We start from the raw sequence: 13677 nt of genomic DNA on the forward strand, positions 1-13677 counted from the left end.
CAGTGCCTAGGACATTGGTAGATACTCAATAAACTTTCCAGGAAAGAAAAATGAGTTGAATAAAATGGGTTAAAGAGTAGCAAATACAGGGGATGAGTATGCTTTTCTTAATCGTTTAAATATATGTAAATAATAAGCGTATAATTTCTGATAGTTGCAGTGAGAAAAATTTTTTTATTTAAAATAAGCTAGATGCTTTTACTAGATTAAATAAAATACTCTACAAATGAGAATTTTAAATCCAGTATACCAAACCCAGTAATACCAGTCAGGGATTGTCCACCAATCCCCATTTAATAACATTTAAATGAAATAACTTATAATTCTAAGAATATGTGCCTTTGCTTAGAGAAAAATTTCCAAAGCAGTGTCACATTTCCTGGATATAACAGTGTCATGCTAGTAAGAGAAATTCTATAATGTCAAGACAGCTAAGAAATGGTGATTTTCAAAGGCAGAGACCCTTAGGCTTGCTCTGATGTTATTAATAGTATTTCTAAATCACAGAGACAGGCGACACATTTTATTTCAATAAGAGAATGAAAGCAAGAAGGGGACCTACACTATTTCTAGCCACTTATATTTATTAATATGTGCTTAACACTTTTAATGCCTTTGCTGCAGAGGGTAATAAGTGTTTTCGCAAAAAGATAGACTATTGGGACAAAGCTGGGGAGCTTGTGCATACAGAAAGTAGCCGATATCTCAAGGCTCTCAGGGCTCTTGGAAATGCCATGAATCATGCTTAATCTGGGGCTGCTGGGCCTTGTTTCCTGGCATCGATGTGTGCTGACTGTCAGGGGTCACTGTGGAATCCACGGTGGTTTCTTCCCAGAGACCCAGAGTTGTGGTCTCATCAGCACCGTAGGTCTCATAAACATCAGCTAATCCAGGGGTCATCAGTGGGTCTGCGGCTGCTGGGGGGACCCTGAGGGGTCCCCTGTTCTGCCCTGCAGGGCCTCTTGCTAGGTTGGGGATATTGCCTTTAGGATTAGCAAGAAGCCCTCCGAGGGCACCAGGTGGTAGCTCTGAAAGGAGAGCTGGGTTTTCCGGAAGGGCTGGGTGGCCTGCGGCACAGGGGGGGGTTGTGCACCTCCTTCTCCCTTCTCCGGGCCTTTGGTTCCAGCGACTGGGGAGTCAAATTCCAGAGTAAAGTCCCCGCCCATGGCTGGATTGGGGGGCATCCCTCCAAGGCTGGGCCTCATGCCTCCAAATCCCGGGAACATGGCTCCATAGGTCATGGGGCCTCCTCTTCCTCCCTGGAAAAAACCATTCATCACGTATTATTAACTATACGATGTCATTATACCAGTCAGATTCACTGAGAAACCATAAAAAACTGATAGGGAACAGAGAATTGGCTGACAGCTTTGTGTAAGCACATTTCTCACTAAATTGGCTTCTGTACTTTTCTGGGTGGGGACGCTCACTTCTTTGAAAGGGAGATGAAGACCCTTTGAATGCCTGCGGAAGGGTAAGAGGGAAAGAAGTAGGGAAGTAGGGCAGAACCAAGTCTACAGGCAAAAGGTAGTTTGAATTTCATTTTAAGAAAACAATAAGCAGTTGAAAAGGGCAATACCATCATAAGACAAACAAAATCTGATGCATTCCTGAGTTTGTTGAGCAGAGTTTTGGAGGACATTGTCAGTATCATTTCTCAGTATCCCTCAAAATGAATGAAGCCCCATGTAATATTTTTTTCTTTTGCTTTAAAATTTTTTCCTTCCTTCTCTCCTTCCTTCCTTCTTCCCTCCCTCCCTCCCTCTGGAGAAACAGAAATATTTTCTTCCTGTGGACAGTTAAAATTCTAGAACTGACCATGTGTCCTTTTTTCCTTTGTTGCGAAAAATTTCAGGACCAAATCTTGGGCTTCTTACAGCAAGTGTGCAGGGCTTTGTAACTTGCATATCTGTATTCTCATTTCCTCATTTTAAATTCTATCTTCAATTTTTTGGTTATGTTTATTGTGTTTTTCATAAGCTACAGGAAAATCTTTTAAGAATGAGGCAAAATATAAATTAATTAAAATTCTAAAATAATAATTAACACACTTGAATTTTCAACCCGTTTCGCTGGTGTTATGTAGAGTCAGTACTTTTTCCTCTTATCTTCTCCTGGCTCTCCACTTGTAGATTTTCCTATCATCTCCTCCAGGGATGGCACTGTGAACCCCTGGGCTGCTACCCTTATCACATGATTTTCACATTTTCTGCCCCTGTATCTATTTTTTTCCACTGACTAGACTGTGAACTCTCTGAGATCAGGAATCTTATCTTATTTATCTTGCCTCCATAGGATCTTTTTATGTGTCTCACTCACAGAAGGCACTCAATAATGTTGAGATTCAAGTTTTCTTTCAGTGATGGCATGTTTACATGTATTTATTAACTCAATAGGATCCGTAGTTGATAATGATTTGTTAATTCAGTACGGTTTTACTTTGTTTTGCTTTGTGCTCTAACAGATGTAACGTAGAAATTCCTGAGGGAAAAAAGTTCAATTGTGTGAGTCTATTGATCTCAAATTTTAAAGTTGTAATATGCATAGATAATGATAAGAGAATAAGAATACACTTGACTTACATTGTTAATGTACTTTGAACTTTACAATAATCAAATTTTAAACTTGGTTAATTTTTTTTCTTTTTGATCTCTCAATTTTGAGGTCTAAATGATTTGCAGTTTTGTTGAATTTGTTGTTTTGAGTGGTTTTGAGTGGTTGTTTGAGTGGTGTTGTTAAGTGGTCTGAGAAGTAACGGGAACTTCATGAGCCATGTGTATCTTTTTTGGTTTAAAACGTTTGCTGTTCAATATTGGTGGCTTTTCAAGAGAGGTTTCTCCTGTTTTCATATTCAAGAAATGGGGCAAAATCCTATGTGCAAGAATGGTCATCACTCAGAAATGACTATATGGGAAATGTGATGAAATCTTTGCATGCTGCTTCAGAATCAAGCTTTTGGTTTTGGAGTGGAACAACTTGAGTCCCATGCTGTATATTCAGCTACATTCAGGGCCAACACCTCTTGCAGCCAGTCATCTGTGACTGTTCTCCCTTGGCCACTATTTTAAGAAGACTTTGAAGACATTACTCACAGCCATTTCTTCTGAGCTCATGATGCCAAGTCTGGCAGGAGCGTTCTGTTCAAAAAGAAACACAACATCATATTATGAGCCAGCTGATTCCTATTATCTTTGTAACTACTCAAGACAAAGTTAAAAGTCATTTAGTCTTTCCTTAAACCTTAATATTAATGCTGTGTCCAGAGGCAGGGTAAAGTGGAGAGATGAGTTATTATTAAATAAATGTAGCCAATTTGGATAATTAAGATAGAAAATTTACCTTTTCTTTAATGCCACTGTGTGTGTGTGTGTGTGTTTGTATGCCTGGCCAGAATTATCCAAATAGGAAGTGTGCCTCCTTGCCATTTCAGTTGCTGACTTAGGCATTCAGAGAATATGGAATCTATTGTTTGAGGCCTGGATTTTATAATATTATCTCTTAAGATAACATTTAATTAAAATGATACTTTTTATAGGATAAAGACTTACCAATTGATTTGCTCCGTAGGACATGTAAAATATTCCTGGATAAAGCTAAATATAAATACAATAATCATCACAAAATGCATTTCCCAAGAGAAGAACTTTTAAGTAAATCACAGAGAAGTGGTATTAAAAAAACTTACTGGAGGTGGTTTATTTTGTGGCATTGGTCCCTGAGATATCAAACGGGCTATTGGAAACATCTTTAAGTGGTAGAAAGAGACTAAGCAATTCATATTTGCTATAACACAGGCAAACCTCCCATTACGGCCATTTCTAGGAGTTATATGAAACATATTTTCAGATGGATTACTATGATAAACAACTATTTAATACTTAAGCAAACAAAGGAACCCATTATATTTCATATTTATGGATAAATGGGGCAATTAAAATTTTTTACTCTCCTTTCTTGAAGTATAGAGATGTATTTCCCAAGAAAGTGTCTTACTGAGATTTGTACTTACCGATGGATCTTGTGGATCAGCAAAATCCATTCCTGGCAACTGCATTACAGATAAATATTAAAATTACTGAACAATTAGAATAGACGAAGTGAACTGAAAACGTTCTTATCTTATTTACGATTATGATAAAACAATCTAGAATGAATTTCCTTGTTTTTACTTTCATTTTGTCTCCGAGGGTACAACCGAAGAGATTACAGTTGCCCTTTACTGACATGACTCAAGTGCACAGAGGGGAGATGGGGCATGTCTGTCATGAGTTTGCTTTGTTTTGCAGAATAGAAAGTAATGAATTTTGGAATCAGAGCATGCCAGATTGGTTTGAATGCTGGCTGTGCCACTTAATTTTTGTGTAATACTGGGAAAATTTTATAACCTCTTAAAATCTGTCTTTTTAAAAAAGGATGATAATATCTATCTTTATAGGATTGGAGTCAGGATGATATGTGGGGATGTTAAATGCCTGCAGCATACTAGTTACATGATACCTTCCTTTTCTGTCCATTGCTCTTTTCTCGATATTATTACATGATACTTTTGCTTGATTGTCTTCTCGATTACCAGACAGAGAAATAATAATGCAAAAATACTATTTGCAATGCTGAGGGGTCAATCACTCTTCTCAGTCCTTCCAACATTGAAAAAAGAGCCTGATGATAAGAAGCCTGGACTTCTCTGGGCTGTCCTATTTCCCCTGAAAGCTTTCATCTTTTGTAACTAAGAAACCAATTTTACAGGAACAGGATCTTTTAGAATCCATGCCCCATCTCAGATGGCAAAGGGCAGGAATGGATATTTATATTCTACTCCCAGATATGTCAATTGCTTGAAAACATATTTGTATTTTTGTGCATTATGCCCAAAGCTCTGATTATTTAAATGTGCTCTGCAAATCGGTTTTCTTTCACTAAGTTAATGGACGATCCAGATCTGACTTCAGAGAAAGGAATTACCTCGGTCTTCGGTGGCTTTTCTGATGGTGCCACCTGTTGTTGAATCATTGGCCCCTCTGATTGCTGCAAGCGCGGATGCCCCGGGTAAATCGGAGGCTGGGGTATTCCCTTCTGGACTGTGTTCTGGACGGAGGTTACAGTGCTGGGCTGGAGGAAAGGTTTCTGTCCTGGCTGTGGAGGCTGCAGGGATGGCTGCGATGGGAGAGGTGGGGGATGCACAGGCAAAGAATATTCATACTGCAGAGAAATTTGAAAGGAGCGTCAGGAAGCGATGGCTCACTGAACCGTGGTGTCTGACAAAGCAAAAGGGCTTGGGGAACTTTCTACTTGGAAGAGAGTCTAGGAGACTTGTCTTGAAGATGTGTTCCATAGGAAGCACTGATTCACTTAAAGTCAGTGTTTTTGGGGGCAGTCTGGTAGGTGTTTACCTCCCCTACTTCCTTTGGGGCTACCACTGCGCGTGAAGATGGAAAGCTATATGAACTTCTGGGTAGACTGAGCCGTTTCGTCCTCTGGGTTCCCACAGCTGCCTCTATGTATCTCTATTTTAACACTTTCTCACTGGATTACAATTACTCGTGATAAAGCTTTGTCCCTTGGTCAGCTGACAGAGAATAATATGTCTTATTTATCTTTATAGCCCCAGGACTTAACATAGGTCCTAATAAGTGACTGGCACAGGTTAGAGAATATATTTTTTGAGTTAATGAAAGGAGAAAGGGTAATGAAATAAAATACCAATCAAATTCTTATATCATGAGTTCATTTTGGAAACAATCAAGTGGAGAAAGAATCACCATTGACATAATTTACTGTCCCACTAAATGTGGCTTGGTGAGTAATGCTGCTTGTTACGGAAAACCATCTGGAATCAAAAGTTCCTGTTAAAACAACCATGTTTTGTTGCTCCTCTTTGAAATTACCTGTTGTGAACAGCTCCCTATTATTTTTAAATTGTTTGCAAGCTCCTCAAAGTGGCTTAGAAGTCTCACACCTAGAGGGGTGGGATAGGGAGGATGGGAGGGAGACGCAAGAGGGAGGAGATATGGGGATATATGTATATGTATAGCTGATTCACTTTGTTATAAAGCAGAAACTAACACACCATTGTAAAGCAATTATACTCCAATAAAGATGTTAAAACAAAACAAAACAAAAAACAAACAAAAAAGAAGTCTCACAACAATCTGGCTGTGCTTCATCTCTTCAACCATTGCCCATCTCTAAACTCCTGGGCTTTCATTACTTGTACCTCATTCATTACTTATACCTCACAACTTAGCACCTTGTAATATGTTGTCTTGTCTTATCCCCTAATCAGATGTGAAATTTTGTAAGCTTTGGAGTCATTCTTAAACGCCTTTACTTTCATTTCCAATCTACCGTTTGGTTTATGTATTTGTTAGGCATCTAATAAATAATGATTAACTGATTGATGTAGTATTAATTGCTTAGGGTTTATGATGTTTTAACTAGGAATGTTTGGCATCATTTTAAATGTGTCTTTTAGTAATTATTTAAGGAATCTTGACTAAAATCAGAATTTTCCAGGATATAGCCTGCTTTCATTTTCAGGCTAGTTTATTTATTGTTATTGTTCATATCTTTAACATAGGTCTCTATATTTTAGAAGCCATATCTTCCTACTTGAAGTAAATATACAAGTGGGTTGAAAATTTGGACCATTTTATTTTAAATTTTCCTAAGTACTAAAAACAGTTATAGGTTTTGATTTATTGTTATTTGGAAAATTTTTTATTCATTACTGTTACCTGTCTGTGGTTACTATATGACAACTTAGAGAAGGCAAGCAGGGGAATATTTTAAAGCTTGAAGTTTCAGACACATTGATGCAATTAACTTACCTGTTGAGTTTCATGTTTCCTTGGTCTCCTCCATGGGAAAGAGGAATGTGGTGGGAGGAGACCATGCATCCACAAAGAATTAAATGACTTCCCAAAGCCAAATCTTGAATACTAAAGACATGGAGAAAAAAAGTATGCTTATATTTCAGTGTTTTCTTAAACTTGGTTTACATTTTCTAAAAAATCCACAAAAAGTGTAGAAATAGCAAAAAGAAGAGTGTTATTGGTTAATTTAATGTGGCTAGGTTAAGTCTTCCAATAGACTTGCTTTTTATTCTGAGCCAGTCTGACATATTCCCATAAACTGCTTTGAGATTTTGCTTTTTTAAGCATTCATATTTTGGGCTGTATAATAAAATTAATAATACAAAAAAGAATTTTTTTCTTACTAAAGAAAATTCAACATTATTTTTATTTTCTCCTACCATCCCATCTTAGGTCCTTATTTTGTTTTAGGTTATCTCAATTACTCATTTGCTTTTTCAGTATTTAGGATATTGTTTATTCATAAACAAATTTTATGAATTACAGTGCTGCTGCTAATATCACTACCACCAACACCATGAATATTTGCAATAAGAATTATTTGAAAATTAGGTTACCTGAGAAAGCATGTTTAATCCCTGCAAACTTCCCAACTGTCTCATTGTCTATCAAGAAAAAAAAAAGTGGGTTAGTGTTTGTCACATATGTTCTTTTTGTGTATGACACAATTGATTTTCAACATATGGTAGTATTAGTACAAAGTTTGGGGTGGGTCAATTTGAATAACATAAGAGACACAAATCATCACTAAAAAGTGGAAATGTTAAATGTGGTTCTGCCATTGTTGTTATCATTGCTATTAAAATAGTGAGCTTGCTTTTCATCATTAATTAAAAGAGAAAAAATATCATTTAAGTGGAGGTCATATTGAAACATGGGAAAATAGCTCCTTGAATTGAAATATAAATATAATCACGAGGACATTGTCTCATTGACTCTTTTTTCCCCCATTTAACTTACTTTGCCTTTTACAAATCCAGCCCGAAGAGGAATTTGAAAAAACAGGCAAACAAACCAAACAAATTAAAACAAAACAACCCTACCTCCTTCCCAAATAAAAGTTCTCAAAATAATAAATATAAAAAACACTGGGGAAAATGGTAAGTATCTAGATAGATGGTCAAGAATGCTGCCAATTCAAACGAAAGTCAATTTCATTTTTCCTGGGAAGAGGTTTAGAGTGCTTTGAGTTGAGTTTAAGCTAGAAAGTAAGAAAAAAAGAAACTCAGTGAAATTAGCTTCATTGTGAAATAAGCTTCTAGCACAAAGTATCGATTGCCCTCAGACTGTCATGATATAAATAAATTTTGCAAGGCCTTGTAAAAAATTTGTAATCTCATAAATATTTTTCTATTCATAACTGTTTATATTTTTTACTGATATCTGAAACATTTCTATTTTGCTGGGATTTTCTAGACAGAGTATATGTTAGGTATAAGAACTGCAATAAGACAAACAGAGGCTATGCAGGAGGCACTATAGTACAGTGTTAATGCTATTTACAGTCCTCATAAACAATTACATTTTATAAGATAAACTTTCCTCATGGGAACTTTATCATATGCTATACGGAGAAGGAACTAAGTATAAGCCATTTGTGATTTCAGAATAATGTGTTCAATTAATGTATATATAATATGTATTAGGTATTAAATATTAGTATTGCTTTGATCACACACAGATGATGTTCTAAAGACCAAAACAACTGAAAATTTAAAATTGCAGTAAAATTATAAGATGAGGCTCTAATAAATGTCATAAACTTCTCTAGAACTGCGCAGGAGGACAGCCACTGACTTCTGGCCAGGAAAACTGAGAAACAGCCCATGTATTTCTCTCTTATCAAGAACATACCAATGTAAAGATTATATGTAAATACTCTGACAATACATACCTCAAGGCTCAAACTAGCCATGCCTGGTGTCCCAGGTTGCTGAGGAAACACCTAAATGGAAATAAGAATAATTTTGAATTTTCTTTGATGAGAAACTTCCTTACACACTGAATATAGAAAGCCACACCTATACATAAGGGCCAGCTAATATTGGTTTATTACCCAAATGACTTGAGCTTTTAGGTAGAATGAAGAAGAACTTAAATTGTTTGGAGTATTAACATAATATTAAACATTTTTTTTTTGGCTGCACTGCACGGCTTGTGGGATCCTAGTTCCCTGACCAGGGACTGAAGCCAGGACCTTGGCAGTGAAAGCATGGAATCCTAACCACTGGACCACCAGGGAATTCCTAATATTTAATAATTTTGCTCCCACATGAATCATCTACCCTTTTTCTACATCTTAATGCTATATTGCTTTAAAAGCAAAATTTGACTTAGTTTGAAAGTTACGTTGAAAACAGATGAGAAGTAAAAGAAAATAGAAAACTAATAACTCAACTTAAATATTATCACATAGAAAAGCAAAGGGAACAAACTCGAACTCAGTTTTCTTGTGTGTTTGACAAATCTGCATACCTGGTTTGTGGAACGTGGTGTGGGATCATGGCATTCGGCAAAACCATGTGTAAAACCTAACTTGCCTCCCATTCAAAGGGCTTCAACAAATCCTCCATCATCTTTAGTGAAAGATTATTATTTAAAAATTTTTTTTCTTCTTTTTTTGTTTTTATTTTTATTGTGAAAGATTATTTTATGTATAAACCTGTTGATCTATGTTTATATTTTTGGGATCATATCAAAGGCATTTTTTCTGAAATAAAAGGTACTCTAGTACCAAGTACTATTATACTTACTGTGTTCATTTAAAAGTTGTTAAAAAAAATAGCTATATTTACAGCTAGGTTTTTAAACTGTAAGATATTTTCCTTTCTAAGCCAATCCGTATTAATATGCATGAATACAAGTGGGGAAAAAATCCAGAGAATGGAAGAGAAGAGTAACAATTAGAGTAAATTGGATTTTGAGGGGTTTTGGTTCTTTGGATATTCTTACATCTCGGGTCAAGGGGTTTTAATGCCTTACTTCCTTCACTTAAACCACAGGTATTTTTGGAGTCGCCACGAAATGTATTGGGATTATTTTTCCTTTGTGAGGATGTTCAGGAATATTTTTCTGAGCATATGTTATTTGTCTCCACGTCCTACATTTTTATACAGGTAAAACCCCACCTTCTGGGTCATGGTGCAAATTTCTTCAAATAATTCAGTTTTGCAAGTGGATAGAAGGGAAGGAGTTATAAATGTGTAGAAAATACTCCAAGTAGAGAAAGAGGTTACCTTTGTAGACAAAAAGAGTGATATGTGTATGTGTGTGGTGAGAAAATTGTTCGGAATTTGAGGGGATGTGAGAGTAGAGCCTTCTTTCCTCCTATTAGCCAGTACAAAAATAAGGTAACTGGGATAGATTCAACTACAGGACAAAGTATACTTTGCTTCTGTTTGATCCAAGTCATGAATTAATGAGCAATATTTACATGAATGTAGATAGACAGAGGATATCTTTCCCAGGAGGAAGTAAAAGGAGGAGAACATCTGATTTGGCAGTTGGCAATCTTAAGCCATTCTCCTCTTGATCAGAGTGGACATGACTGACACAGGTGTGGACCATTGTAAGTTCCAAGAGTGTTAAGGTGCTAGACTGATGGTGGATGGCTGAGGTGACCCCAATGTCAGTATCATACAAAGGTAAGCTAAGGTGGCAGCTTTAATTTTTCTTTCATTTAAAATTCATGTTGAGTAATGTAAAAGAAACTCTTTTTATCTGTAGAATGGAGGTTTTCATCCTAGTAGTCAGTTTTCATCCCCCTTTTTCGAAATATTTTAACTTTAAGAAGCTCAAATGGCTACTCCTTTGTCTCAAGGAACTTAAATATTTAAAGTTCATTTAAGGCCACCTATGAGCTCCTCAAGACAAGAGACCACGTCACATTTAATTTCACATCTCCAATGCCAGCACATTGCTGGATACACTGCAGGTGCTTGGTCAATATTTGTCAAATGCATGAAACAGCTGAATAATGTCTTCGTGTAAACAGAATCACATGATATTGGCTGGAGTAGTTCAGTGCTCAAAGGATTGTATTCATATGAAATCATCTCAATATATGATAGAACGTACCAGGTGCAGGACTGTAACATACAAGTAGCCCATTGCATGGCGTGTTTTAATTTAAGAAACTTCAGCGCTTAGTCACACAGTATCTCCCTATAAGGCAAATTTGTTGGTTAATTACTAGCTTCAAATGGAATTACTTAGCTCAGTTTTGTAACCATAGTAATTTGGCTAATGCTGTTCTTTTAAAAATGAAGACGAAAACGTACTTTACTTTTTTGGAGAAATTTCCTCTTTCCATTTCGATTTCATAATGGTAGCAGGTAATTGATAATAAATTTGTGCTGTGACATTGTTGGAGACCACATACATCTTTTGAGTGAATGGAATAAGATGTAGAAGTTGTCTTTGGAATATTTAAAATATCTTTTTGAATAAGAAAATTTTATATTTGGCTTACTGCTTTTGGATTATAAGGGCTGACATCTGGGCACCTGACTTTTGACTCAGTAGGAAGATACCACTGGATTAATCCCAATGAGTCCAATTACGGACACTCAGCCATTTCCTTCAGTGTTGTTTGGTGTCTGGCAATGTCTCTACTAGGGTACCCTCTAGAAGACTGACTTACCGGCACTGCAGAACTCATTTTCAGGAGGCAAAGGATCAGTATCATGTCCTTCATTTTGAAAAGTGGGATCTGAAACAGATTTGGATTGGAGAATCAAATCGGATGAATTTTTATTTCAGAATGGCTAAAAGACAATATTTCCATGAGCTCTTTGCTCTTCCAAAACGACTAGGTTCAAAACAAAACAAAACAAAGAAAACCAAAACAGATAAATGTTGCCAAACAACTGATTTTTATTTATTAGATTTTGGAATTAATTGACAAGCAATTAAAAAATTTCTAAGTACTTTTTTTTTTTTTTACAGAGCTACCACCTAGATGAACATGTGGGAACACTTCCATGAATATTTCATTTCATTTCATAAAATAAATTATGAATTAAAAAAGCCCTTCCACTATGTGAAATGTTGGTCTATTAAGTATGATTCACAGGATTTTTTACTTTGTTTCCCTCCAGAATAAATTTTGAAATGCATTTTAAATGTAATACAACCAACAGTCATTTCATAACAGAAATGTGTTCATGTGCAGGTATAAAGGGTATACCATTCTATGTTTAGGTTAGCCAGGAAACCATGCCAATAATTATCTTTAAAAATAAAAATTAGGGACTTCCCTGGTGACGCAGTGGTTAAGAATCCACCTGCCAGTTCAGGGGACATGGGTTTGAGTCCTGGTCCGGGAAGATCCCACATGCCGCGGAGCAACTAAACCCGCGAGCCACAACTGCTGAGCCCTCGTGCCACAACTACTGAAGCCTGCGTGGCTAGAGCCTGTGCTCTGCAACAGGAGAAGCCACAGCAATGAGAAGCCCGCACCCCGCAACAAAGAGTAGCCCCCGCTCGCTGCAACTAGAGAAAAGCCCACACTCAGCAACGAAGACCCAATGCAGCCAAATAAATAAATAAATTTATTTAAAAAAATTAACGAAATATTTTAATTTCCTTTAGTATTAGTGGAAAATATGTCTCAAAATTGAGTTTTCCTCTTTCTAAAATGAATTATCTCTTCAGTTTATTCTATAAGTCCAGAAGGCACTTTACTCTCACATGAACAGAAATCTGACTAGTCAAGAGATTTGCTCAACTTCTAATACTTTTCCAAATTAGGTACTGTCACTAACAATCACAAATAGGAAAAAAAGTCTGTAGGTAAGTCTTTTTTTCCTTAGCTGAAAGGGTATTAGGCAGGTCTCCTCTGGAACACGCTAATAATGGTTCACAGTAAGCTATTATTCAGCTTCTGGTGACAAGTGAAGATAAATCCTCTTTATAAAAGCTGCCTGGAGATAGGAAAAAAGAACTTACAGGAATCACATGGAAATCATAAAATCACATTTTACCTTCAATGCTGGCATGCACTGTGCTCTCAGGGCCTGGTGATGCCAACCAAGATAGTTCTAAGAAAAGAAGATTAAAATTTTTTTCTGGACTGTACCTGGGACTCACTCTGTATCCCTCATTCAGGGAAGACCTGAAACCTTTATTTAAAGTGCCAATCCACCAATCAAAGTGAAGCTAAATGGGGGGAAAAAAACACAACAACTCTGCTCCTGCAATTAGCCCACACCCTTTTATTTCATGCAAGGACATTGGCCCAGTAGAGTCTCATTATTTTTAATTGTAACTCAACCCCTGTATTTATTCAGAGAACTCGATTGCAGAGAAGACACTGAAGGAATAATGAACATAAACTCTGAAGACAATGGTTTTGGTGAGCGGGGGGAAATATATGTAAAATAGGGGCAAAATAAACCCTTATCTGTTTTGTGCAGGTTTTTATCTTCAGGTAAAGTTAGTGACCCAGTGCTAGTATTCTCAGGATTTTCACTTTCATGTTTGTTGTGGTAAAAGTAACTCTCCTCCCTTCTCCCAACATACACACAATCTAGAAGGAAACACTAAAATAACTTTCTGGGCTTAGAAGAGAGGATGAAAATATTAGATGGATAATGAATATGTTATGATTTTTTCCTCAGAATTTCCTAGATATTTTTGTATCTGAAGATTATAGACTAGAGATAGCCAAACTTTTGCAAGAAATTTCAGTTGGACCCTCTGAAATAATCACCTCAGGTAAACTTTTAGTGCATATTCTTTGGGGGGAGGGGGACATAAATCAGGACATTCTCCATGAACCAATCAAGTCCACGGGCACTACTCT

At 36.6% G+C, this 13677-nt stretch overlaps 1 protein-coding gene across 1 annotated transcript; it reads right to left on the minus strand.

The window, feature by feature from the left end:
* Window positions 1–427: 427 nt before the first annotated feature.
* AMBN (ameloblastin) lies at window positions 428–12871 on the minus strand. Its single transcript, XM_068542173.1, is given in 12 exon segments — window positions 428–1061; window positions 1064–1259; window positions 3093–3137; window positions 3549–3593; window positions 3686–3745; window positions 4010–4048; window positions 4963–5199; window positions 6828–6938; window positions 7430–7477; window positions 8767–8817; window positions 11515–11583; window positions 12857–12871. Coding segments are annotated over 12 exon segments (1263 nt in total). The 3' UTR covers window positions 428–714.
* Window positions 12872–13677: the final 806 nt, after the last annotated feature.

The sequence above is a fragment of the Eschrichtius robustus genome, chromosome 4 (assembly GCF_028021215.1).
Source record: "Eschrichtius robustus isolate mEscRob2 chromosome 4, mEscRob2.pri, whole genome shotgun sequence".
Classification (NCBI taxonomy): domain Eukaryota; kingdom Metazoa; phylum Chordata; class Mammalia; order Artiodactyla; family Eschrichtiidae; genus Eschrichtius; species Eschrichtius robustus.